Genomic DNA, 27,756 nt, shown 5'->3' with positions numbered 1-27,756 from the left:
AAGGAGACTGCTAGGACCAACAGACAGAATCTCCCCTCTTCATTTTATTTCATGTAAATGGCCATTTATTTAATATAAATGGCCAACATGCTTAGAGCCCGCAGTATCAAAGCATGGGGGCTGCAATAGCTAGAGGAACTGCAATAGCTCAGGGTGGGGAGTTCTTCTGGCTTGGTTTCAGAGTTTTGGGGTTTGGCCAGCTTTTTTCAGTTTCAATTTTATCTGACACTGAAGTGTGAACACAGAGCCTGACCCAAGTTTGGCAAGCTCTGCCCGGGAGCTCAGCCCAGCCTGCTTGGCTGGGTGCTTCCTTCGCTTTTGTAGAACTGCTTGACTGATGAGTCTGAGTGACTGGTGTTTAGGAAGGGACAGAAGACATGGTTTGATTTGGTTGGTTGGTTATTCTTTAAGGTTTATTTATTTTATGTGTGTGGGTGCTTTGCCCACATATACGTCTCTGCACCAACGGGTATTCGGTGCCCAAGGAGGTCAGAAGAGGGCATCAGACTCCCCCTGGGATGGAACTTGCATTCCCTTGTGAACTGAGCACTGTATGGGTGCTGTGAACTGAACACTGGTCTTCCCTCAAGAACAGCAAGTGCTCCTGACAGCTGAGCCATCTCTCCAGAACCATGTTTGTCATTTCATTGTAACACTAAATGTTTTCACTAAACTGTAGTATAAGTAATTTTTTTTTTTTTCGAGACAGGGTTTCTCTGTGTAGCTTTAGAGCCTATCCTGGCACTGGCTCTGGAGACCAGGCTGGCCTCGAACTCACAGAGATCAGCCTCCCTCTGCCTCCCGAGTGCTGGGATTAAAGGCGTGCACCACCAATGCCCAGCCGGGGAACCTTATTTCTCAGAAAGGTGCACACCTTTAATCCCAGCACTCGGGAGGCAGAGGCAGGCAGATCTCTGTGAGTTCGAGACCAGCCTGGTCTCCAGAGCGAGTGCCAGGATAGGCTCCAAAGCTACACAGAGAAACCCTGTCTCGAAAAACAAAAAACAAAAAAACAAACAAAAAAATGTCACACACATTAGCATTTATTTCCAATATTAGCAGTACCATTAAAGATACTATGGATTGACCACAAACCACAGTTGCTTGAGAACTGAATCTTATTTCTGAGGCTCAGAAACAATGAGGAAAGGTGTTCCCTTCATCCTACTGAACATGGTAGTTTCTTGAAATAGGGCCACTTTGTGCATGTGTGTGTGTTTGCGTGCGTGCGTATGTGTGTGTGTGTGTGTGTGTGTGTGTGTGTGTGCTTGTGTATCTTGGAGGAACCAACTGTATTAAACCAAAAGTAAAAAAATCTTTGATCTTGATGTCCCCTCTCTCTGCAGCAATGAACTGCCCTCCTCACAGCCACTATGAGCTGTGTCAGCGAGGCTGTCCGTTGACCTGCGGAGACCTGCCAGTGCCTGGAGGCTGTGGCTCAGATTGCCATGAGGCCTGTGTCTGTGATGAGGGATTTGTCCTCAGTGGTGAGACGTGTGTACCCCTGTCTTCCTGTGGTTGCGTATACCGGGGCATTTACCACCCTGTGGGAGACGACTTCTATCCTGGCCCTGAATGCAATTCCCTTTGCCACTGTTATAAGGGTGGCCTGGTGGCCTGTCAGCCCTCGTATTGCAGCCCACATGAAGTCTGTAAGCTGTCCAGTGGCATCCTGAGGTGTGTGGCTGAGGATTCAGCCACCTGCCAGGTATCAGGATCGTCCCATTACACCACCTTTGACGACCGTCGATTTGACTTTCTGAGCAGCTGTGTGTTTGTGCTGGCTCAGACCTGCTGGACCAGGCCGGGCCTGCCACAGTTCACAATCCTTCAGGAGAACACCGCCTGGGGCAACAACAAGCAACTCAGTGTGATCAAGACGATCACCGTCCAGGTGGACAACTACACCCTGCAGCTCGAGCAGAACCAATGGAAGGTCAAGGTGAGAGCGTAGGTGGGGGCCCTAGAGGAGACGTGGGCCTTGGGGGCTGATGGGTGAGGCATGGCTGTTATTTATTCTTTTGTTTAAAAAGAAGAAAAGAGAAATGCTGAGACATGAGACATGTTGACTATAAGTTTATTATAAGGCCCGGCATAGTAGGGAGCCTAAGAAGAGGAGAGACAGAGGGAGAGCGCATAGGTGACAGACAGAGTAGAGAGGAAGCAGAGAGAGTAAATGGGCAGGGATCTGTCTTTTTAAAGGGGTCCTCTGCACCTGCGTGCAGACTTAGTTCCCATGGAACCTTGGGCTGACCAGGATACTGCCTGTTCCACCAGGTAACAGGGGCAGGCCAGCATAATGCCTGAACCTTTCAATGGCGTGGGCAGTGTTCAAGAAAGTGCATGAGAAAGTATAACCTCAACAAGAGGAGGTAGGGATAGAAAGCTTAGAGTAAGGAGGTCTCGGGGACCTGGGCCCTTTCCCATATGGCTTTGTCTCTCCTGCTCTATCCTTAACGGACCCAATCCTTATCTTCCTGTGAACTCCCATACCAGGTCCCTGTTTACTGTGTGACACTTTCTGGAAAGACACAGACACAAATTCTCTCTCTCTCTCTCTCTCTCTCTCTCTCTCTCTCTCTCTCTCTCCTCACTTCAATACAGACACAGACCTCATGGCAATTTGAGGCACTGGCAGGTCCCCACAGGTCAATGGACAGCCTCGATGACACAGCTCAGAGTGGCTGTGAGGAGGACAGTTCGTTGTTGCAGAGAGAGGGGCCATCAAGACCAAAGATTTTTACTCTTGGTTGGACACAGTTGGTTTCCCAGTATACACAAGTACACACACACACACACACACACACACACACACTCCTTACCCCTAGATGGGAACCAATGACAGGCCAAAATAAAAATACCACCCAAGTTTGCCTTGGCAAACCAATGAGTTTAGTGGGTTACTTAAAGCAATGTACACTCATGGGGCATAAACAACTCAAAGGATGCTGGGAAAGCCAGAGTCCATTCCAGCATAGGTGATGGCTTTGGATGCTGAAACCCTGGAGCTTTTTCCACCACCTTCAGTTTGCTCTGAAATGGGAGAGTCTCCAAGCAGTCCCCAAGGGAAGAGGGATGGCCTAAATTCCGTGGTGAAAGGAGAGAACCAGTTCCCACAAGGTGTCCTCTGATGTCCATACGTGTGCTCCCTCTCACAAGTACTGAAATAAAATGTAACTTACAAACTTTTTTTTTCTTTTTGAGACAGGGTTTCTCTGTGTAGCTTTGGAGCCTATCCTGGCTTTCGCTCTGGAGACCAGGCTGGCCTGGAACTCGCAGAGATCCGCCTGCCTCTGCCTCCCGAGTGCTGGGATTAAAGGCATGCGCCACCAACGCCCGGCCCAAACTTTTTTTAACATAACATATGTTTATATTCTTACAGTTCTGGGTGTGGAATCTGAAGTCAAGATGGCTACAAGGCCACACCCCTTCCAGAGGCTGCAGGGGAGGAGCCTTCTTGCCTCTCCAGGCTTTTGGCGGCTCCAGAATGTCCCTAGGCTTACAGGGTCAACACTCCATCTTGAGTACTGGGTCTTCCCATGCCACCCTCTCTGTGGTCTCTGTCCTACTCCGATGCCTCACAGGACACTTGTCATTGGGTTAAGGGACCATTTTGATCCATGGTGTTCTCATGTCAAGATTGTAACTTATTGTAACTCCAACAAAGACCCTTTCCCAAATATGGTCACATTTCAAGGTCCTGGCTAGGATAAAACACTGTTAGTAAGCTGGGCGTTGGTGGCGCATGCCTTTAATCCCAGCACTCGGGAGGCAGAGGCAGGCAGATCTCTATGAGTTCAAGGCCAGCCTGGTCTCCAGAGTAAGTGCCAGGATAGGCTCCAAAGCTACACAGAGAAACCCTGTCTCAAAAAAACAAAAACAAAAAAAACAAAACAAAACAAAACAAAAAACACTGTTAGTATACATATTTTACAAATATGGAAACTGAGGGCCAGAAAGATGAAGTCACTCCAGATTTCAGTGTCAGACAGGGACATCTAGGGACAGACTGGGGATATTTAGTGACGGACGGCCTCAAAGCATGCCCTTTGAAGCTTGGCGTTCCCCGCTTCCAGGTGAACGGTGTGGACATGAAGATGCCTGTTTTGCTAGATGACAACAGTGTTCAGGCCTTCCAGCATGGCATAGATGTGGTAATCAAGACCAAATTTGGCCTGCTCGTGTCCTACGATCTCAACAACAATGTGCGTGTCACCATCCCCCATAACTACTACAAACACATGTGTGGCCTGTGTGGGGACTACAACGATGACCCCAAGAATGACTTCCAGAAATCCGATGGCTCACAGGCAGCCAGTCCCACTGAGTTGGGTAACTCCTGGCAACATGCTGTGCCAGACTCTCCCTGCATACTCCCGCCCGCCTGCAAACCAGGACAAGACTGCAAACCAACGTGCAGCCCTGAGCTGGAGAACAAGTATGGTGGAGTACAGTTCTGTGGGCTGCTCGCCAACCCCACGGGACCGCTGGCTGCCTGTCACAAGCTGTTGGACCCCCAGGGTCCCTTGAAAGACTGTGTCTTTGACCTCTGCCTGGGTGGCGGGAACCAGAGCATTCTCTGTGACAACATCCACGCCTATGTGAGCGCCTGCCAGGCAGCGGGAGGGAAAGTGGAGCCCTGGAGGACCGAAACCTTCTGCCGTGAGTTACAGGGCATTGAGGGGTAGGGAGCAGGGGCTTGGGGTAGAGACCCGAGTAGAATCCCCACCCCCACCCTGCATTTTCTTCTTGCAGCAATGGTGTGCCCCCCTCACAGCCACTATGAGGTCTGCGCAGACACCTGCTCCCTGGGCTGCTCGACCATCACCACCCCAATAGCGTGTCCAGACACCTGTGCTGAGGGCTGCGAATGTGACAATGACTACCTGCTAGGCATCACAGGCTGTGTGCCCATGGAGAAATGCGGCTGCCACTACAATGGAGTCTTCTATGAGGTAGGAGCCCAGCCATCTTGACGGAACCTGGAACTTCCTCCTGAACCAACCCCCCCCCCCATCATCAGCACTACGGCCTTTCCTGCCATTCAACCTTCTGACTCTATCTCTCAGCCCACGTCTGTCCCCTTCACTTACCCTGACTGGGTATACCTTGTCCTCATCCAGTCCTTAATTTCCCTCCCTTTGGTCTACCCTCCTTGTGGCACTGGAAAAGTTCTTTCCAAATGTCACTGTGGGCAGTGATGTTTTAAACTCTCCCCAGCTCCCAAAGACAAGACTTAACCATTTTGTGCTGTGTCTGGGCTAAGATGCCTCCCCTGTTGTCAGTCAGCTGGGCAGAGTCCTTCCGCTCTGCTGAGATAGAGATATGTGGGAGAAAGGGGAAGCTTTGTAAGTGATGACCCTGGCACTCTTTTTTTGTTTTGTTTTGGGTTTTGGTTTTACGAGACAGGGTTTTGGTGCCTGTCCCGGAACTCACTCTGTAGACCAGGCTGGCCTCAAACTCACAGAGATCCGCCTGCCTCTGCCTCCCGAGTGCTGGGATGAAAGGCAAGCTCTGCCACAGCGGGGCTATCCTGGGTACTTTGTATCCACAGGTGCTTGACGTCAGCAAGCAGGCAGGTGGTGGCCTCTAGTGTCACAGCTCTGGTTCAGGCTTGGGTAACAAGACTCTTAGCTTTGGAAGTGTCACAAGGCCTGAGAGGTGAAAGGTCCCTTAGCAGCAGCCAGTGTTCCACCCTGCACCTGGGGGATGAGAGTCCCTTGGATGAAAAGCACTCTAGGACACTTCCAGCAACCAGAGCCTGCTGTTTCTCTTCTAGCTCTTTATAGCATCCTCTCCTCCCTGGACCCATTCTTCGTCTTCCCTAATTCTGCCACCCACTCTATCCTCACTGGGCACTTGCACCCATCCTTCAGTTGGCAAGCAGCCAGCCCCCCCCCCCAGCAGCTCAGCTGGCCTCTTCTGCTGTCAAGCTTTGTGGCTTTTACACCTGAGCTTGTAGGCTGCTTGCTGCCATTGTCCCTCGGTTATCTCTGTTGCCACTGCCCTCTGTATCTATTTTGTTGCTTTCTTCCTGTTGCTGGCTCATCCCTCAATACTGAAAAGCAGGCAAAAAGAAGCCCACTCAGAGGAGGCCTTTTATTTGCCTTCTTCTAACACCATGGAAGGTGGCACAGGGGACAGCCTGTCTCCCAGCTGACTCACCAGGGGAGCTGAGTAGCATGTATCCATTGCCTTGCAGGGGCCTTTGCACCAATCACAGCTTTGCCTCTTCAGCACCAGCTAATGACAGTCACCATGGGGGGAAGCACTTGCCCTCTGGCCTAGAAATGAGAATAGAATCATGGAGCATTCACAGAGATCTGTGATAGGGAAAAGTCTGATAAAAACCAAAAGTCTACTGGGCGTTGGTGGCGCACGCCTTTAATCCCAGCACTTGGGAAGCAGAGGCAGGAGGATCTCTGTGAGTTCGAGACCAGCCTGGTCTACAAGAGCGAGTTCCAGGACAGCCTCCAAAGCCACAGAGAAACCCTGTCTCGAAAAACAAACAAACAAACAAACAAACAACCCAAAAGCCTTGGCTCAAACCACCCTTTCAGGGGCCAGAACAACCAGCTATAACATTCTCCTCAACTCCATGGAGTGCTCAAGACCACATGCGCTGATATGAGCTTAGTCTGGCTGGCTCCTTTGAGTGACAGTCCTTTTGCTCAAGGAAGCTGCAGCAGCAAAAGAAAGTCCAATAGCTGCTAAGCAGGAGTCAAATTACCTGATCCTCCCAAATCTTTCCTTAATTGCAAGCAAATTAACACCAGAAAGAGCACTTACAATAAGAAAACAAATAATTTATCTTAACAACATGACGATAAAAGCTTTTAAGATTTGTTACATTTATGGACGAGAGTTCTGTTTGCTTCTGTACCTGTGCACCATGTGTGCTCCTGGTGGGTGTCATCAAAGAGGCTAGAAGAGGGCATCAGATCCTTTGCGACAGGAGTTCTGATGGTTGTGGGCTGCCCACCATGTAGGTGCTGGGAATTGAACCCAGGTCCTCTGGAAGAGCAGCCAGGGCTCTTAACCACGGAGCCATCTCTCCAGTCCTAGTTAATAACAGCTGCTCAGTGCTCCAAGGAGAGATGTGTTCTCTCTGCCTCATGACCACAAAGAGGAGATTTTGTGTTATAGCAACTGCTCATTTCCTCCGATTCCTCCTCCTGCTCCTTGACACGGGTGCTGCCTTAGCGGGCGAGCACCCACGTGCTCCCGTGTGTGCGTGTGTGTGTGTGCGTGCGTGCGTGCGTGCGTGCGTGCGTGCGTGCGTGCGTGCGTGTGTGTGTGTGTGTGTGTGTGTGTGTGTGAAACTCTGCCTTGTTTATAGAACTGAGAAGATTCTGAGAGCAATCCCCTCACTGTACTTCTCCTCCCGTAAACAACAGCAATGAAGCAAATGCGTGGGTGGCTCTGACCACGGACCTGTCTGATGTACATATATGCATTACACAGACAGAGACTTTTCACTATGAAATCAAAGGCGTGATGTTAAGAGAATGGTGTAATATATCGCCGTGCTCATACAGCACATACACAGTCAAACATATCACCGTATACCCACGCATCACAGCTTTAGCAATAGTCGTCTTTTCCCCTGACTCGCCTCGCCGTTACCCTTTATGGAGCAGCCGGGATTATTGAAGCGTGTCTCTTTGCTTTCGCCTGTACTTTACACATCGTGTTAACTCGGTTGTGTTGCCTTAGTTCTGTCCTGTTATTATCTACGGTCTGCAGACGACGAAAGTGAGACAAAGACATTAAGTCATGTTGTCTAGAGTTTGGAAAGAGCAGGCTGCACCAGAGACTTTGCTCTGCTTCTTTTGTTGTTGTTTTGATGGTCTTGGTATATGGTCCTAAGTGACTTACTTATGTAGTCCAGACTGGCCTCAAACTCTCAGCAATCCTCTTGTCTCAGCCTCGCTAGCGATATGATAACGGCATACACCACTGTGCGGGCCTGCCTTTGTTTTTATTGACTGCTTAACTCCACTTCTCCTAAACAGTGCGTATTTTACAACGAGTGGGTGAGTGAATGAATAAAACGAACGGATGAGTTGGGCCTCAAAGCTACACTGGGCCTCAGTGTCCCTGACAATGAACCCCACTGCGAGAGTTGCCTGGAACACTGAAGACGCCAGAGTCGGCGCAACCCTCCGGTTACTGACGGCATGCCCTCTGTCCCCACAGCCAGAGGAGTCAGTTCTCATTGAAAATTGCCAGCAGCAGTGTGTGTGCCATGCAGGAGAAGGCATGGTGTGCAAGGGTCACAGCTGTAAGCCAGGACAGGTGTGCGAGCCCTCAGGAGGCGTCCTGACCTGCATCACCAAAGGTACCGTGCAGCGGGGCTGGGGGCAGGCAGGACAGGGGCTAGGAGCTGAGGGTAGCCTAACTTAACGGTGAGAGGTGCAGAGGGCTGTGGATTGAGGTGTCAGGCCTTGGGCTGGGATTCCAGGAGCCAAGGACAGAGGTCACCCAGTGTGGGTGTCAAGGAACCTTAAGGGATTTGAGGCAGCAGGAAGCTCGGGGCAAGATTTTGATGGTGCCTGTCGAAGGCCTTTGGAGGACTGCCGGGCTGCTGAACTTTTTCTCTCAAATGCACAATGAGCCGGGCGTTTGTGGCGCATGCCTTTAATCCCAGCACTCGGGAGGCAGAGGCAGGCGGATCTCTGTGAGTTCGAGGCCAGTCTGGTCTCCAGAGTGAGTGCCAGGATAGGCTCCAAAGCTACACAGAGAAATCCTGTCTCAAAAAACAAACAAAAAATGTGCAATGATAATTATTTAAGTTTGCAAGCTACATGCCTTGGAGCACAGCTGCTCACTGCAACACAGCTTCATTTACAACCACCAACACCAGAGGGTCCTATGCTTCCTTGGCCACTAACTCATCGGATTAGAAACGGGGCTTCCAACACCAACATCAAGGGTCAGGGCACTGGGAAATCGGGGCTCTGAGTTTTGAAGGCCATTGATCCCAGGGCAGAGTCCCAGACAAAATAAAAAAAGAACCTAGACTACGGGGGTCCCCTTCAAGCAGGGGCCCCACTCATCCAAACTCAGGGATGCAATTTTAACCTCACACCACTTTCCCTGGAAGGCAACCCTCCCCTGCAATGAGTAAAAGAATAATCCCAGAGCTGAGGACTGAGCCGAGACAGTCAGAGATGATGATGATGAGGAGGAGGATTTCAGAGTCGCTGAGGAGTGGGTTCTATTGATCAGGGTCAAATCAGAAGGCAGCCTAATGTGGCGAGTGGTTTACATGTTCGGGGATGGGGCTCAGTGCTTGCCTGGCATGCACAGCACCCTGGATTGCATGTACAGCCCTAGAGCTGGGCAAAGGTGCTGCCAGTGTGGACTGTTACAGGATAACGAGAAACTCAAGCCACACAAGCCACAGAAGATATATGGAGTGGCGCTTTCAGGCTTCCTTCACCACATAGGAAGGCAAGGATTGGGAAATGCCACACCCTAAGCTTACCTCCGACCTCACTGGAGTAGACACCGCTGCAGCCACTGGGTGGCAGCGGATCCTGCAGGCTGAGGTTGCAGGAGCGAACGAACCCCTACCCCTTGCAAGTGCCCGAGAAAATCAACTGGAAGCAGCCACCTAGTATGGCTAGGTAAATAGGTAAAGAGCCAGTGTCGAGCCTGTCACAGGCCCCATGGAGCACTAGCTGCTGCTGGATCCCTCCGAGACTCCCCAGCGCCCTCTGCTGACAAAGCTTCCAGGCTGATTTCAAATAGGAAACAGGGCAGGGGAGCAAGTTGGAAGGCTGGATGCCTAGGGTCAGAGCGTGTATGTGGATCCCATACCTGGAGACACGGATATGGTGACACTAACATGGAGTCTTGGACATGGATGCTTTCCAAGATAAGCTTCAGTAACGAGACTCCTAAGGCAGAAGACACCACCCCCCACGAATGGAGCTCGCTCCTCAGGCCATGAGATTTAGATTGGGGACTGAGTCAAAGTGTGAATTGGTGGGGCCCTAGACATAGAAATCTCACCAGGAAATCTCAAACTAAGGCCTTGAGCCTAAGAACAGAGAGCTAGAGTCAGAAGGTGTTGGTCCCAAGGAGTGACAGATGGCCGTGAGCCTCCGTGTGGATACTTTGAGCCCAGGTCTTCCTCAAGAGCAACAAGTGCTCTGAACTGCTGAGACATCTCTCTGACTTTTTCCACAGCAACCCTAGGACTCAGGACTTAGGTGGTAACATACTCCCCCGTGGTAACGTTCAGAACCAATATTCCTGGTACATCCTGAGTTAGATTCCGGGAGCAGGCAGGCTGTGGTAGGCAGCCCCCCAAGAACGTGTCTCCTGTTTCCACAGACCTATGCCAAGGTGTCACCTGTCGGTCACAGGAAACATGCACAGTGAAAAATGGCAAGGGTGTGTGCACACCCAATTACGAGGCCAAATGCAGGGTATGGGGAGACCCACACTATCAGTCCTTCGATGGCTTGAACACTAACTTCCATGGAACCTGCAATTACCTGCTGGCAGGAAGTGTCTGTCCTGGGCTCAGCGCTAACGGGCTGACCCCCTTCACGGTTGCCACCAAGCACGAGAGCCAGGGCAATCCTGCTGTATCCAATGTGAGGAGGGTCACCGTGACTACCTACAACTCCAGCATTGGCATCCACAAGAAGGGGATTGGCAGAGTCCAGGTACGTGCAGCGGGATGGTTGCTCAAGTACCCGAAGGAGGCCAGATTTGGACTCTCGACCAATCAAGAGATCTAAAATAGATTCTGATGCCAGGCGTTGTTCTTGAGAGCTGGTGTTGACCATAACGACAGTCAAGAGTAAGCCCTTGGCAGAAGGAGGGAGGGAACCAAGATAGCAGGGGCCACAGCTCCACGGGCTCTTTTCCTTTGTGCCATCCGCCTCCCTCTCTCCCCAGGTGAATGGAGTTCTGCAGAACTTGCCTGTCTACCTGGCTGGTGGGCGGATCTCAGTGGTTCACGGGGGCTCCAAGGTTGTCCTGCAGACCGATTTCGGGCTTCAGGTCACTTATGACTGGAACTGGAGAGTAGAAGTCACGCTGCCCAGTAGCTACCACGGTGCAGTGTGCGGGCTCTGTGGAAACATGGACAAAAACCCCCAAAACGACCAAGTGTTCCCTAACGGCACAGTGGCACCCTCCATACCCATCTGGGGTGGCAGCTGGCAAATTCCAGGGTGGGACCCTCTTTGCTGGCATGAATGTCAGGGTTCCTGTCCAATGTGTCCAGAAGACCGAATGGAGGAGTATGAGGGTCCTGGCTACTGTGGACCTCTGGCTCCTGACACAGGGGGCCCCTTCTCCAACTGCCATGCCCATGTACCTCCTGAGAGCTTCTTCAAGAGCTGTGTGCTGGACATCTGCTTGGGTGGTCAAGTCAAAGACATACTTTGCCAGGCACTGTCTTCTTATGCTGCTGCCTGCCAGGCTGCTGGCATCCGAATCAAGGACTGGAGGACTCAGGCTGGCTGTGGTGAGTGGCAAGGATCAGGGCAAGGGCTGGGCTAGTTCCACTCCCACAGTTTGGGGTCTTCCTGCTGTCTCTGTCTGTCGCTGTGTCTGAGTGTGTCCCCAGCTCGTTACCTCTCTGCCATCTCTCTACTTTGTCTCAGCTTTCCTCCCTGACTGTGACACTGGATCTGTAAGGCTCCCTGTCCCCTTCTGTCTCTGCTGATGTCTTCTTCCACTCTGTCCCCAGAGGCCGCTCTGACGACATTCTTCATTTCTCTCCTTCCCTCCATCTTCCCACAGAGATCTCCTGCCCTGACAACAGCCACTATGAGCTCTGTGGCCCACCCTGCCCAGCCAGCTGCCCACCCCCTGCACGCCACACAGCCCCAGCTGCATGTGACGGGCCCTGTGTGGAGGGCTGCCAGTGTAACCAGGGCTTCGTGTTGAGCGCTGAACAGTGTGTTCCCCTGGATGGTGGCTGTGGCTGTTGGGTCAATGGCACATACCATGAAGCAGGCACTGAGTTTTGGACTGATGCCACCTGCTCTAAGAAATGTCACTGTGGACCTGGAGGTGACTCCTTGGTCTGCACATCTGCTAGCTGCAGACCGGATGAGGAGTGTGCCTTGTTGCCCTCTGGCCAGCTCAGCTGCCAACCTACAAGCATAGCTATGTGCCTGATCTTGGGTGATCCTCATTACATCACCCTAGATGGACACCAGTTTGACTTCCAAGGCACCTGCGAGTATCTGCTGAGCGCGCCCTGCCAAGAACCACCCACAGGGACTGAATATTTCAAAGTCACTGTGACTAATGAGCACAGGGGCAGCCAGGCTATCAGCTATACCCGCCTCATCACTCTGCATATCTATGGCCTCAGTCTGACCCTCAGTGCCCAGTGGCCAAGGCGGCTACAGGTGAGTGGGCTGTGGGTCACGAAGCCTCTGTTGTCCAGGAGAGAATGAGGGGTGGATCATTCCCCAAAGCACCTTTCCCAGCTTGGCAGGTGCTGGGTTCAGTCTACAGTGTATGGGACCTGGAAGGCTGGAAGCAATGGCTTCCCCAGGCTCAGTCTTCCATTATTCCTCTGTAGGGTGGGCTGCCGGAAGTACCTACTTCACCGTAGCACAAAGAGCAAATGTCACTGGTCTGTTTACTGTTATTATAACCAGCGGTCATGTGCTTAAGATCAATGATACTGAATGTTGTTGACTGGATTAGAACCTTGTATGGACACAGCTCAACTGACTCCTCCCTCCCACATCTACAGGTGAATGGAGAGATGATAACCCTGCCTTTCCATCTGGACTCACGACTGCTCGCTCACCTGAGCGGCTCAGGTGTGGTGGTAAACACCACCTCAGAGGTCTCCCTGGTTTTTGAGGACAATTTCGTGCGCCTGTACGTGCCTGCAGCTTATGCGGGCGCCCTCTGTGGCCTGTGCGGGAACTACAACAAAAATCCCAATGATGACCTGAAGGCAGTAGATGGAAAACCAGAGGGCTGGAAGGTGGGCGGAGCCCCAGACTGTGACCAGTGTGTGACTGGGACTTGCCCAAAGCCCTGTACACCCGAGCAACAGGAACCCTTCCGTGGCCCCGAGGCCTGCGGCATCATCTCCGCCCCCAAAGGCCCGCTAGCACCCTGCCACAGCCTCGTGCCACCCACGCAGTACTTCGAGGCTTGCTTGCTGGATGCCTGTCAGGTTCAGGGCCACCCAGGAGGCCTCTGTCCTGCTGTGGCCACCTATGTGGCAGCTTGTCAGGCTGCTGGGGCCCAACTTGGAGAGTGGAGGAAGCCAGACTTCTGTCGTGAGTACTTGCCCTGAGCAGCTACACACACACACACACACACACACACACACACGCACACACGCACGCACACACGCACGCACGCACACACACACACACACACACACACACACACACACGCACACACACGCACACACGCACGCACGCACGCACGCACACACACACACACACACACACGCACGCACACACGCACGCACGCACGCACACACACACACACACACACACACACACACACACACAGTCTCCTCCAGCTCTTTCCAGGTCCATCCCCACCTCCCGTCAGAGATACACCCATTACTAACGATGACAAACGCCAGTGGGGTAGGGAAGGACCCAGTTACACACCCAAAGTCACAAAGCCTGGGTGCACAGCACTCTGCGGGTTCATTTTGCTAGTGGACTTGGATATGACCCAGTGACTGTTACTCAGAAAGAAACCCGTCAGAGGCCAAGTGACTTATACCCGGTCAGAATTCCCTGGAGCATCTCCCACACTGGACTACGGCTATACACACAGAAGTGGTCAGAGAGCCAAATGGTGTCTGGAGAGAAACTACACGGCTGTCACACACTGGCCAGACATCAGACTCCCTCAGCTGGAATCTGGACCTGTCCCTGGCAGATCTGCTGGGTCAGGTCCATCCTGTCGTGTCAACCAATCACATAAACCCTGGCAGAGTTGCCCCCCTCAAGTTGGCACCGTCAGGCTGATCTCCCACACACATGGGTCCCTGGTCACGAACACACCAATATGGCCGTGGTCAGTTCTAGTCTGTTCTGGTCAGATGTATGTGGTCATATCCCCCAGACAGTCACTTGACTTAGAAGTACTTGTCAGGGTGACACACTCTTCTCAGGGAGACCTGGTCACACCCCGACATCTGATCCCAAATCAGTGCCCCTGTTACATGTTCTCCGTCAAGTCCCATGCCAAGCCAGGGGCACTGGCATCTCAGGCAGGCTCGCACACACAAGCCCTTCTGCTCCCACCGTCGCCTCTGCCTGACTCTTCCTTGTTCTGTCCCCACAGCCCTCCAATGTCCTGCCAACAGTCACTATGAACTCTGTGGTGACTCCTGCCCTGTGAGCTGCCCAAGCCTGGAGGCCCCCAAGTGCTGTGAAACCACCTGCCGTGAGGGCTGTGTCTGTGACTCTGGCTTTGTGCTCAGTGGTGACACCTGTGTGCCTGTGGGCCAGTGTGGCTGCCTCTACAATGGACGCTACTACCTGCTAGGTGCCACATTCTACCCAGGCCCTGAGTGTGAGTGGTTTTGTGAGTGTGAGGCAGATGGGCATGTCACCTGCCAGATTGAGACCTGTGGTATCCATGAGGAGTGTCAATTAGTGGATGGCATCCGTGCCTGCCATGCCAAGAGTTCTAAATTAATGCTGGTCCTCGACGGCGTCCATTTTGCTACACCTGATGGATTGGTGTATGACCTTCATGGTTCCTGCTCCTACATCCTGGCACAAGTTTGCTACCCGAAACCTGGAGATGAGGAGTTTTCCATTGTGCTTGAGAAGAACTTGGCTGGTGAACCCCAGCGACTGGTGGTTTCTGTAGCAAGCCATGTAGTGGTCCTGGCTCAAGGACCGCAGGTAAGTGGACACAACGGTTCTGATGAGGACACAGGCCCACATACTGGCCATCTGGAGTCATGCCCCTACCTTGGAGGGTCTTAGAGGACATTGACAAACTTGAGAGTCCTGAGAGCACCACAGAACCTGGTGTTTTGGCAAGTGAGTGTCCCACCCTGAAAGCTACTGGAGACATGGCTCTATCCCTACCCCGGGTGTCTAAATTGACCTCACTGCACTCCAACTAAAAAGTACCTCGCCATCCATGAGGGTCTAACAGAGACAAAATTCTATGGCAGAGCAATAGGGCCCTTCCTTATTGATGTGCTCTCACTGCCAACCTGATTGACATTTCCATCTAGGTGACGGTGGACAGCGAAAGCGTGACCCTGCCTGTGGTTGTGAGCTCCTTGTATATAACTATTGAGAGCCGAAACATGCTTCTGCAGACGAAAAGGGGGCTGAAGATTCTCTTTGATGGTGATAACCACATCCTCATGTCTATCCCTAGTCCCTTCCATGGACGTCTCTGTGGCCTCTGCGGGAACTTCAACGGGAACCAAAGCGATGACCTTATGCTGCCCAGTGGCACATTGGCCCCCAACGTGCAGGCCTTTGGAGCCGCGTGGCGAGCTCCTGGCTCCTTGCTGGGCTGTGGTGAAGGCTGTGGGCCCCAAGGCTGCCCTGTGTGCTTGGCAGAGAAGAGAGAAGCATACGAGAAAAACGAGGCCTGTGGACTGCTCTGGAACCCCAACGGCCCCTTCGCAGACTGCCACCAGGTTCTAAATACCACAGAATACTTCCACCAATGTGTATTTGAGCTGTGTGCCCATAAGGGCAACCAAGTATACCTCTGCCGTAGTCTGGCGGCCTATACCGCAGCCTGTCAGGCAGCTGGTGCAACCGTGAAGCCCTGGAGGACAGACAGCTTCTGCCGTGAGTGTCTGGGGACCCCTCTTGGGACCTCCTGGGACCTGGAGAAATCTTACCTGTGACAGGGCCTCCTCCAGCCCTGCCCTAGCATTCGCTGTGGTTTTCCCACTGTACTTCTGGCTCGGGGGTTTCAGACTCCAGTCAAAAGTCCACTCCCTCCAGACCTCATCTTACCTCTTCCCAGGGCTGTTCCCAGCTTTCTGTAGTGACCTGGAAGGGAAGTGGATGGGTTGAGAGCCCACGAGAGTCCTGAGTTGAGCCCTCCCTCAGACCGAGTAGCCTCTCATGTGTTCAGATCAAGGCCATAGGCAATAGATTCCCCAATCCAAGACAATACCTCCTTCCAAATCACAGGGTAGGAACAGGTCCCCTCAGATGCCCCATGCAAAAACAATGGTCCCTGGTGCTGCAGTGAAGAGCCCACTTCTCCTTCAGTCTCCTAGACAGGGAAATAGACCCTGGGTCTATCATCTACCCATCAGCATTGAAACAATCCGGGTTTCACTGTAGACAAACTCTAGCTCAAACAGTAGGCTAGGCCCATGTACCCTGTGCTCTCTGGACCTGGTGGTCCTTAACATCACTCTACCTGCTGTATTTCCAACTGAAACAAACTTCACCCCAAGCCTGATCCTTCTCTTCTGACCCAGGGGCCATGTGATGATAGCCACACCAGCCCGCAATGCTCACTTGGAGCCCAGTGCCTTTGATATCTTTGATATCCCTGTGTCTTTCACTATCCTTGCCTTTCTCTCGCCCCATCCTCAAACCCATTCTTGTGCCATCCCAGTCCTTTGCTTGTACCTCCTGTCTCAACTGGAGACCCTGCCTGGCCCCCAATCCCAATTCAGCACTGTCAGAGACTCCCAATGCCACCCCAGTCTTCTCTTCGCCTCCCCAACCCACCTTGACAGGCTGCCTGCCTGCTATATCCCACCCCACCCTCTTCCTGGGCCTCCGTGTCCCATCCCTGTCTTACGACTGATCCCCTGAATCAAACCTCACCCTTCCTCCATGCCTTTCCATCCTACCCCAGCACTGCATTTTCCAAGCCTGACTCTATCAGATTTCTCATCTTCACAGACTCCTCTACTTGTTCTCCCACAATGCACCAGGGCAGCTATAGCTGTCTGTAAACCCGGATGTGAGCTTTGTAAGACAGGGTTGGGGGCTGCCTTCAGTATTCACCATCCTGGCCAGGGATAGGAGGTCAGTAATTCAAGTTAGCCAGTGTCCTTCAGCAGCGGTGACCACCTTTGCCTCCTCTCCCTACAGCTCTCCAGTGTCCGGCCCACAGCCACTACTCTGTGTGCACAGGCTCCTGCCAGGGCTCCTGTGCGGCTCTCGCTGGCCTCACCCAATGCACCACTCAATGTTTTGAAGGCTGTGAGTGTGATGATTACTTCCTGCTCTCCCAGGGTGTGTGCATTCCTGCCCACGACTGCGGCTGCACCTACAATGGCCGATACATGCCGGTGAGCAGGGACTCCGAGCAGGCAGTGGAGGGGGGGGGAGGAGCTGGAGGGACATTCAGAGCCGCTGTGCTCTGGGTTTCTGTTCAAGGACTGGGGGCCACCACCTGATGCCAGCTGTGCCTGCTGTACTGAGTCACCCCAGACTCAGCAGGTCAATGCAAGAGAACTTCATTCCCCTGAAATTCTGGAGGCCAGGGGTCAAGGGTCAGGTTCACTGCACTAAAGTCAAAGTGTTGGAAGGCTGACTCCGTCTTAATAGGTTCCAGAGGAAAATCTATTCCTCGTCTCTTCCACCATCTGGTGACCTCAGTCATTCCTTGGTGTAGCCACACCACTCCGGTCTCTGCCATCAGTTCTCTGGGTGACATGACATCTCCCTGTATAGTTCTTTTATCAGTGTCCATGGGATTCCTTACCTAGACAATCAGGCTAAACTCTCCGTCTAAACAGCATTCACCACACTGCAAACATACATTTCCATTTAAGGTAGCATGCATGCATGGTCCCTGGGGAATTAGAAATTGCTATCTTGGCCGGGCGCTGGTGGTCCCAGCACTCGGGAGGCAGGGGCAGGCGGATCTCTGTGAGAACGAGTGTCAGGATAGGCTCCAAAGCTACACAGAGAAACCCTGTCTCAAAAAACCAAAAAAAAAAAAAAAAAAAAAAAAAAAGGAAGGAAGAAAGAAAGAAACTGCTATCTGCTATCTTTTGGTGTGGGAGATTCCTGCACTACCCTTCCCTCTCTGAACTTCTTCACCTGCAGAATGGCTGAGTCAGCATCCTGGCTCCATAGACATTTGATGCTCAGGACAGTTGGTACCCAGTGAGCACCGGCCTCACCATCCTGTGCATCACATTCAGCAAAATGAATAGAATCTGTAATAGTGCGGTGGGTGGCTCAGCTACCAATCATTCAACCAGTGTGATCTGGGGTTTAATAGTTAATTTATCCTTGTTGCTACTTTTCGCTCTTTGTGTGCTTAAGTTTGTTTGAAATATTAAGTCATCCTATGACCATGACAATGCAAGACAGGTTGCAAAGGTTGTGCAATGGAGAAGTTATATCAAAGCCACTCGTCAGCCAGTGGTGCTAACTTGCGCACTTTACAAATGGAACCAAACTTCTCTGCCTTCCTTCAGGTCTCACTGACTCCTGGACGCCACCCTGGATCCCCTAGGTTAGGTCTGCAGCTTCCTGATCAAAAACCAGGAACTTCCCAGTCATTTCATATCTTACGAGTTAACTTCACCCAGATCTCACTGGGTATTTCAATACAAGCATCTGTAATCATTACCCTCCCTGACCCAGGGCCCCCGAGAAAGCAGACACTTTTTTCTGTCCATAAAATCTGATGACCTCCTCCAGGTCATCAGGGAACGGCAAATATGAGGCTTAAGGACAGAGCCCAGGGCAAGGTGTTAAGGATCTTGGTTCTGGGAAAGCAAAAAAAAAAAAAAAAAAAAAAAAGGAGATCAGAAAAGAGACACCAGTCCAGGCATTGCCAGGCCATTAGTTCAGCCCATGGCTTCCAGGACTCTGAGCTGTCCCCAGCACCCACCTTACCTCTTCCAGTAAGTTTTTTCTATGTTGTAGTAATAAATATCTTTATGTAATTAATATGTTACTATATCATTACAAAATGTAATAGATTAAAACAACGACCACTTTTATGTTTCTAATCCTGTGACTCTAGCTTGGGGCAGGAGTCCTCCAGTCCTCTGAGCTTATTTGTTACCTAAAAGGACAGCCGAGGGTGCTGCTGTAGGCCACTAGCTTTTTGTTACTGTAAGATAATACCTAGGGAGGGCTGCTCTATGGATTAATGAGGTTTGTGTGACTCGCAGCTTTGGAGACCAGAAATCCAGAGAGCCTGGCGCAGGCTCTGGGGAGGACCCCTGGCTTCATGTTGTCAACACGGAAGCAGCTGTATGTCCCTGTCTGCATGTAGTCTCTCTCTTTAAAAAGCCATAAGACCTCTGTCATGGATACCCAATCCTAGAGATGGTATCGATGCTTTCAGCTTCCCAAGGCTACACATCTTCTGTCTCTTACTTAGAATCAAGGACTATAATAAGATATCATCACTTCATCCTGAGTACTTTGTCCCTTCCCTTCTCACTCAGCATTGCCAGGGAGGATGGGCTCTTTCTTTTCAGACTTAGCCGCATGTATTGTCCTTACAGCCTTGTCTCACTCATTTCTGAGCCTGAATCTTCACACCAAACGTCCTGCAAACCAATAACAAACACAAAGAATTTTTGGTTTCGAGACAGGGTCTTACTACATAGTCTTGACTGTCCTGGAGCTCGCTATACAAACCAGGCTGACCTTGAACTCACAGAGATCCTCCTGCCTCTGCCTCCTGAGTGCTGGGATTAAAGGTGTGTGCCCCAATGCCAAGCCCCAATTATTTTTTTTCCTAAAATAACCATGTCTTAATGTTTATGTTCATTTTGCAGATTATTTCATACTAGTGAGGTTTCATGCCTCACTAATAATGATTATGTCCTAGGTTCCCTTGCGGTTCTAATGATCAGATGCCACAGGCTAATTCTAGTTTTTCAAGAGCTTCTAGGATCATTCATGCTTTCTTGACATAACCAGAGTCCCAACTTCTAAACTCCATACTTGGATGATGTCTCCATTAATACAAAACCTTGAGGACTCAAGTCCTATAGGGTTCAGGGCAACAAGCCATATTCAAGCCGTGGCAAGCGGCCCGAGCTGGGATCACTGTCTGTACCATGTGGCGGCTCATCCTCCAATGGACTAGCCCAGGGTCATTCTCACTGTAACAGCACAATCTGAGACAGGGTGGTGATGGGGTGGACTGTCAAGGATCTTGAGTTAAAACATGAGCTTGTCACAGCCTGGCCTCTGCTAGGTGACAAATCAGTCTGAGGGTCATTGAGACTACCATTGGGTGGAGGACACACACACTATTTCTTACTGGGAGCTTCTCCAGGCTCCCTGCATGAAGCATACCATCCACCCCTTTCTGTGCACAGGTGAACACCTCACTGATGACCTCAGGCTGCACAAAGCGCTGTATCTGCTCCCCAAGAACCGGCCTGACGTGCCATGCTGCTGGCTGCCCATCTGGCCGAGTGTGCGAGATCCGAGCAGGAGTTCGGGATTGTTGGCCAGCCAAAGGTCTCTGCTCCCTCTCCATGGGGTCTAACCTCGTCACCTTCGATGGGGCTCACAGTGTCATCAGCTCCCCTGGTGTCTATGAGCTTTCATCTCGATGCCCGGGACTCCAGAAGACTGTGCCCTGGTACCGTGTGGTTGCTGATGTCCAGTCTTGCCATGGTAACGACAAGGTCCTGAGCAAGGTCCACATCTTCTTCCAGGATGGAATTGTGACTGTGTCCCAAAGCAAGGGCGCTTGGGTAAGCCTGGGCACAGAGGCAGGGACGTCTTCCCTGGGCTGTCCTTCTTCCTGTCATGGTGTCCCACAGCCTGGCTACCCAGTGACCTTGCAGCCTGTTTCCTTCATCCAGGTCTCTGCACTTCTTTAGGGATTTGTACCTGCCTCTGCAGGTCAGCCCAGGTCCTTCTCCTTGGCCTGGGTTCTTACGTGCAAGTAACAGCATAGCTTTGCTGTTCGTTTTAATCAAGCTTGTACTGAGTACAAAGTGCCTTAGGGGAAAATGAACGGACTGGCTCCATATCTGGGAAACCCAGAGATGGCATCACCACTCCAGCTACACTGTCAGGAGTTTACACCTCTAAGTTTCAGACTTGTCCCTGAAGTCAATGTCTATTTTTTAATCTTTTTAAGACCAGATGTATGTATGTGTTTGTGTAACACTAGCTGTCCTGAAATTCACTCTGTAGATCAGACTAGCCTTGAACTCACAGGGATCTACCTGTATCTACCTCCTAAGTGTTGGGATTAAAGAGGAGTGTCGCTATGCCTGGCTTTCAACCCCAGTCCTAGACAGTTTTGTTTTCGTGAAGGGAAGCACCACCTGCCTCAGTCTGGCCACCTCCGCAGAAATTGATCCAAAACAAGCCCTAGGACCACATCTCACTGGGCTAGCCTGGACTGCCTGCCCACTTCTAATCTTGATGGTGGAATGCTATGATTTGCCAAGCTGGCATCGCATGAAGTGTTGGGGTTCCCTCAGTCAATTTCCGGGTTCTATGAACCCCTCTAAGAACTCAGTGCATGGTTGTGTTGAGAACTGAGAATGACCACAATGAGAGGATGTGAAGAAACAGGGCAACAGGGAAGAGCTGTCAAACAGGACATGCTAAATCATTATTTCATTCTGAAAACTAGAACCTGAGGCGTGACCCCAGATTTGCTCAGTTGCTTGCTTATCTGTCTGTTCCAAGCTCTTTCCCCAGCTTCAGAATATTGTGAGGATCCGTTGACCCATCCCTCCATCCTCTGATAACCTCAACACTAAACAAAAAGACTCTGAAAATATCAGCAAGCTAATTTGGGAGTCACACTGCCATGGTCCTAAGCATGCACAGTGAGCTGGGTGTAAGCAGTCATTTCCTGTCCCAAATACCCAGCAGCCACTACCCAAATTGCCACACAGAGGCTAATAGCTCAGGCTTGCTACTAGCTAACTCTCGCACTTAACCAATAATACTTACCAATGTTTAGCCACGTGACTTGGCACAGCATTCTCATCTTGCTCCTCTTGTGTTTGCCAGCAGTTCTCTGACTCCACCCTTCTTCCCAGAATTCTCTTAGTCTGGCTCTCTCGATCAATCTCTTCCTGCCCAGCTATTGGCCAATCCACTTTTATTTAACAATGAGCATATAATCCACAGTATCTGTGTATGGACACATCTCCAGCTATCTTTCCACCTGTCCGTCTTCCGTATAACCCTCCTCTCCAAGGCCCATCCTTTCCAGCACCTGCCCCTTTGCTTGAATTGTTGTTGTGCATGAGGACTCCAGCCCTGGTGGTCCCTCAGCTATTCTGTCACTCAAGTCTCCCGTCTTTATCTCCCCTCCCCCTACACCAGGTGAACGGTCTCCGAGTGGATCTCCCGGCCCAGGTGTTAACATCTGTGTCTGTGAGGAGGTTGCCCGATGGCTCTGTGCTCGTCCACCAGAAGGCAGGGGTCCAGGTCTGGCTTGGAACAGACGGGCAGCTAAATGTGATGGTCGGTGACGACCATGTGGCCTTGCTGTGTGGGGCCTGTGGAAACTTCGATGGGTACCCAAATAATGACATACGTCAATCTCAGGGGAAGACACCGATGGAGAAGTGGAGAGCACAGGACTTCTCCCCATGGTGAGGATGGAGAATGGAAGCCAGACTTTTGGGAACTGGGGAAAGACGTAGCGTGGGTGGGTGCTCGGTCTGCAGGACGCTGTGCTAAGTGTCTGTCTCTTGCAGTTCCAACTGATCAGTCATCACTGACGGACTCTTCAAGACCTGCCTCTTCCAGAAGTTACAGTGATTGAAGGATGCCCGCCCGTGTGTCCCTTCCCTGCCCCTCCCCTTTGCTGAGCCACTGAGGCCAAATCTGAAAGCATTGAGTAAATATCTTGACCCAAGTTGTGTGTCTGCCTCCTGCTGTCTCCCCCATCGTGCTCCCCACTGTGGGAGACACGGATGAGGGTGCGTCTCCATTAGGAGGGGACGGTGGCTGCACCAGCAGATGGCCAGAGTGGGGGAAGTACTGGGGAGATTGGGAGTCACAGAGAAAGGTGATTAGAGGCGTGGCTGGATGAAGTGATGGATGACTGGATGCGGGGAGAAGTAGAAGGAGGAAGAGAGAGACTTTCTAGCTTTACCGTTTACAAGCCTGGTGAGTTACCTGGTTCCTCTCTGACTTGGTTTCATCACCTTTAAATAGAATGATGGCTGGTATTTTCTAGTAGAGTTGGAGTGAGGATTTAGTGTAGGAATCCCCCAGCAAGAAAAACTGGAACAGCTAGGAAAATAAACCAGTTACTTTTCTGTTGTTGTGTGTCTTAGGTAGGGTTACAATTGCTGTGAAGAGATTCCATGACCATGGCAACTCTTATAAACGAATACAGTAAATTGTGGTGGCTCGCTTACAGTTCAGAGGCTCAGTCCGTCATGGCGGTGAGCCTGGTGGTGTGCAGACAGACGTGGTGCTGGAGAAATAGTCTAGTGTCAGAGGCTGTGGAAATATAAAGCAGATAGCAACTGACAATTCAGTTGCCAACCCAACAGAGGAATGATTCTCCTATTAAAGTTAATCCAGTTCAGGTAAGACCTACAGGACAGACTGGAAACTGTTTCTCACTTTTGCTAAGGCAGCTTGGTGTCTCCCCAGTACCTGCATTACAGTGTGTAATCACGTGTGATATGATTGCCTCTCAACCGTATGAGCACATATATCTGTGGTTAGTCAGGAAGATAATCTCTCATTCATTATGTAATTTTGATATACAAAAGATATGCTAGGATATGCTTCATAACCAGATCTATTTGTTTATTTTTGTTGTTTTTGTTTTTGTTTTTTCGAGACAGGGTTTCTCTGTGTTTTGGAGCCTATCCTGGCACTTGTTCTGGAGACCAGGCTGGCCTCGAACTCACAGAGATCCGCCTGCCTCTGCCTCCCGAGTGCTGGGATTAAAGGTGTGCGCCACCAACGCCCGAACGTGGCCTGGGACCCCGGATACTTGAGTTTTCGGGGGTCTAAAAATATATACTAAAATTACCATACTTCCTAACACACAAGTTGATGGAATTGGAAAATTTGCTCCCTGGTGAGGTAACCCGGGTGCCACATGCAGTCTCTCATTTGTGGACCTTAGATCTGAATTTTCAGGTTTCTGAGCTCAAATTGGAATGAGCGAGCAGAGGTCAGAAAGCAAGACAGGACCCATGATGAGGGAGGGACATAGGAATACACATGGAATTTTAAAGATGGAAGGTATATGAGGCATGGAAAGTGTTAATATGGGGTGGAGCGGGAGATGGGGAAAAGATGGGGTATGAGAGACGGTTACCAAAAACATGCACACGAACTGGAAACATTATTTACCAAAAAATTAAAAACTAAAGACATTTGTATGGGGGTGTTCTACATGAATACCTCTGAATACTCCTAGGAGCCAAAGTTACTAAATGAAAATCTCAAGGCCAGGCATAAAATGTCTCCCTATGAGAGAGAGGGAGGTCCCAGAAGCCCCCAAACAATACAGGCTATGGCCATTTCTCTGGGTTGCCTGTCAGAACTGGATGGTAAACTCATATTGCTGAAGACACCACACACTTTGCTGCAGGATACAGATACATCAAGCTGGACCTGAACTAGAAGCTTCCTCCCTGCTGGCTGGCTAGCTTCATGGTACCAGAATGTGCTTTGTAGCCTGCTGGGACAGAAAAGTTACCAAAGTTTTTTTACCCAACCATGGGTCCTGCCTGTTATAATACCAGCTGATGAGGCAAGCTATGTCCATTGGTGTAATAGTGTCATAACTGTTTGGGGGCAACTAACCACTTTCTGATCGGATCTTTGGCTAGCTCCATAGGAAGGAATTCATGCCTGGTACTGTAAACCTTGTTAAAAGTCCAAGGCTGGCCAGGTGTTGGTGGCACACGCCTTTAATCCCAGTACTCGGGAGGCAGAGGCAAGAGGATCTCTGTGAGTTCAAGGCCAGCCTGGTCTAGAGAGAGAGTTCCAGGATGGCCCGGCTGTTACACAGAGAAACCCTGTCTCAAAAAACAAAACAAAACAAAAAGAGGTGGCCTGAGTTTGGATCCTCAGCACCCGTATAAAAACTAGGGGTGGCAGAACACGTGTGTAATTTTAGCCTTGGAGACAAGTAGATTCCCAGAACTTGGTGGCCAGCCAGGCCTAGCCTCAACAGTGAGCCCCAGGTTCAATGAGACCTCGTCTCAAAAATAAAGGTGGAAGCCGGGCGGTGGTGGCACACGCCTTTAATCCCAGCACTCTGGAGGCAGAGACAGGTGGATCTCTGTAAGTTTGATACCAGCCAGGTCTACAAGAGCTAGTTCCAGGACAGCCTCCAAAGCCACAGAGAAAACCTGTCTCAGAAAACCAAAAGAAAAAAAGTCCAAGGCTAAGGAGATCGAAGACTCTGGAAGAGTCAGGGTGGGGTGGGGTCTACTATTAGTTGGGCTAAATGGACCTCTAAAACGGCCTTCTAAGTATTTGTGTTTCTACTCATAAAACAGTGCTGCTCTCAGCCTTGGACAAGGAGTTGTCCATTTGTAATGGTGACAGCTACTGAAGTCACTGAGAATAAGTGATTGATGAGTGTTAAGTTCTAACTAAATAAACTATCTTTATCGGCCTCACCAAGGTCCAGGGAATGCTGAGGAAGAGTTGGAAAGACCGTAAGAGCTGGATGATGGTGAAGAACGCTGTAAGACGCTGTCTTCTGGACAAGTTGTGACCACTTGCACTCAAGAACACGTGGCAGCTGCGGCTACCTTCACAGGATCCACAACAAAAAAAGACAGGAAAGCAGGAGGGGTGCTAATTGGGAAAAATAAAGGGTTCCCTAGGAATGAAGGAGATGAGGGGTAAATATGAGCACAATGCATTTTTTTTTTCTGCATGTTGGAAATGTCAAAAGTGTTTTAAAATCCCTACGAATACACCACACAAAAAGTCACTGTGTTGTAAAATGGGCAAATTTATACTATGTGGCCTATTTATCAATAAAAGATTTTAAATTAAATAATTAGAAATACTAAGAGCATGGGAGACATCTCATCAGGTAAGAAATCTTGCTGAGCAAACATGAGGCTTGGGTTCAAACCCTAGCACATATGTAAAATAAAACGAGTGGTCATGGGGGCTGGAGAGATGGCTCAGAGGTTAAGAGCACTGACTGCTCTTCCAGATGTCCTGAGTTCAATTCCCAGCAACCACATGGTGGCTCACAACCATCCATTATGAGATCTGGTGCCCTCTTCTGGTGTGCAGATACACATGGAAGCAGAATGTTGTACACATAATAAATAAATAAATAAAATCTTTAAAAAAATGAGTGGTCATCAGCATGCCTGGAACCCCAGGGCTTTGGGGGGCCCTCTGGTCACCAGCCTAGCTCAGGTTCAGACCCTATATCAAGAGAATAAGGCAGAGAGTGGCAGAGCAGGACATCTAACATTCTCCTCTGGCCTCTGTATGACAGTGTTAAAGCACTGTCAGTGTCTGTAATAGGATTTTATGGTAAGAATCCCCTTGAAAAGTCGGGCGTTGGTGGTGCACGCCTTTAATCCCAGCACTCAGGAGGCAGAGGCAGGCAGATCTCTGGGAGTTCGAGGCCAGCCTGGTCTCCGGAGCGAGTGCCAGGACTGGCTCCAAAGCTATATAGAGAAACCCTGTCTCGAAAAACAAAACAAACAACAACAACAAAAAAAAGAGAATTCCCTTTAAGGCTTATTTTGTCTTTAAAAAGGAAAGAGAGTATGTTGGAGGCTAGGGTGACCCTGACAACCATCCATCCAGCCCTTCCCTGGCATTTGGCTGTCATGACTACCATCCAAGCAGCCCCCTCTTGGCATCCACCTGGCCTGTTGTCATAGCAACCTGGAAGCTCCTGGATGCTCCACAGACACCTCCTGGAAGCTACACGTCTACAACCACTTAATTCTGAAAGACAACTCCTGCTGGAGCAGGCACTATTCTAGCCCTGACTGTTGCCTATTTACACGGCTTTTTTTTTGCCATCAGAAGCCTCTGTAAACCTCAGCGGCCATTTCACCCAGGCCCAAGGGTAAACCCTTTGCCTGATAAGGCAACAAAAAGCCTGGTGTTGGTGCAAATGGGGTCTTTTCAGTAGCCCTGATGTGGCTCTTTGGGACTATTTTCCTGGAGACCAGGTGGCTCCCGTGCTGCCCCCTGGTGGTGCAACACTAACCCCGGGCCTTGTGCAAACTCCTTTGCTCCACCGATGGGATCTTTATCATAGAGGGGGCGGGATCCATGGCGCGCAGAGGGACAGACGGCAGAACCACCGGCCAAGCAGCAGTAGCCAGGACGCTGACAGCCGGGCAGTGAATTTAGAGGCAGCTGCAGCGACATTAGGGTGACTGAAGATTTCCAGAAACAGGCCAGGGGTAGGGAGCAGGGGTAGTGAGGAGCAAATGGGGGGGGGGAGAGGGGGTTGGAAACGCATATGCGCAGCCTGGAGACCCAGAGATCTTCAAGTTCCGGGCGGGCCCGGGCCTCGCTGCAAAACGAGCACACGCTGCTCTTGCAGAAGACGCAGGATCGGGTCCCACCCCCGCCTGCAACTGCAGCTCCAGGGGGGATCCGCTGCCCTCCCGCCCTCCCTCTTCTGCACAGCACGCGCGTGGTGCACAGACAACGCGGCGTGCCGCCGGAACGCCTCCGGGGCTAAAGTGTAAAAAAAAAATAATAAGCAAACCTTCGAGAAAAAAAAATAAAATAAACCACGGTTCGAGTATAACCAACCCCTGACTCTTAGAGCGAAAAAGCCGCCGCGGCGGGGCGGGCGAGGGAAGCCCGCAGAGATTGCAGAATTCCCGCCCAAGGCACG

General features: G+C 50.9%; 1 protein-coding gene across 1 annotated transcript in view; it reads left to right on the top strand.

The window, feature by feature from the left end:
* Positions 1-22,646, top strand: part of LOC100766020 (IgGFc-binding protein-like) — a 37,990-nt gene extending 15,344 nt beyond the window's left edge. The window contains exons 6-19 of the mRNA XM_027430484.2: positions 1,347-1,942; positions 4,077-4,662; positions 4,756-4,955; positions 8,200-8,341; positions 10,345-10,682; positions 10,918-11,491; positions 11,770-12,386; positions 12,740-13,280; positions 14,311-14,879; positions 15,221-15,794; positions 17,067-17,266; positions 20,276-20,659; positions 22,260-22,531; positions 22,637-22,646. Of these exons, the coding sequence (XP_027286285.1) occupies positions 1,347-1,942; positions 4,077-4,662; positions 4,756-4,955; positions 8,200-8,341; positions 10,345-10,682; positions 10,918-11,491; positions 11,770-12,386; positions 12,740-13,280; positions 14,311-14,879; positions 15,221-15,794; positions 17,067-17,266; positions 20,276-20,659; positions 22,260-22,531; positions 22,637-22,646 (5,603 nt within the window). The remainder of the gene's footprint in view (positions 1-1,346; positions 1,943-4,076; positions 4,663-4,755; positions 4,956-8,199; positions 8,342-10,344; positions 10,683-10,917; positions 11,492-11,769; positions 12,387-12,739; positions 13,281-14,310; positions 14,880-15,220; positions 15,795-17,066; positions 17,267-20,275; positions 20,660-22,259; positions 22,532-22,636) is intronic.
* The last annotated feature ends 5,110 nt before the right edge of the window (positions 22,647-27,756 follow it).

This window comes from Cricetulus griseus, chromosome 9 (assembly GCF_003668045.3).
Source record: "Cricetulus griseus strain 17A/GY chromosome 9, alternate assembly CriGri-PICRH-1.0, whole genome shotgun sequence".
Lineage (NCBI taxonomy): Eukaryota > Metazoa > Chordata > Mammalia > Rodentia > Cricetidae > Cricetulus > Cricetulus griseus.
The sequence above is the reverse complement of the archived record's forward strand: the minus strand, read 5'-3'. Positions and strand labels throughout refer to the sequence as shown.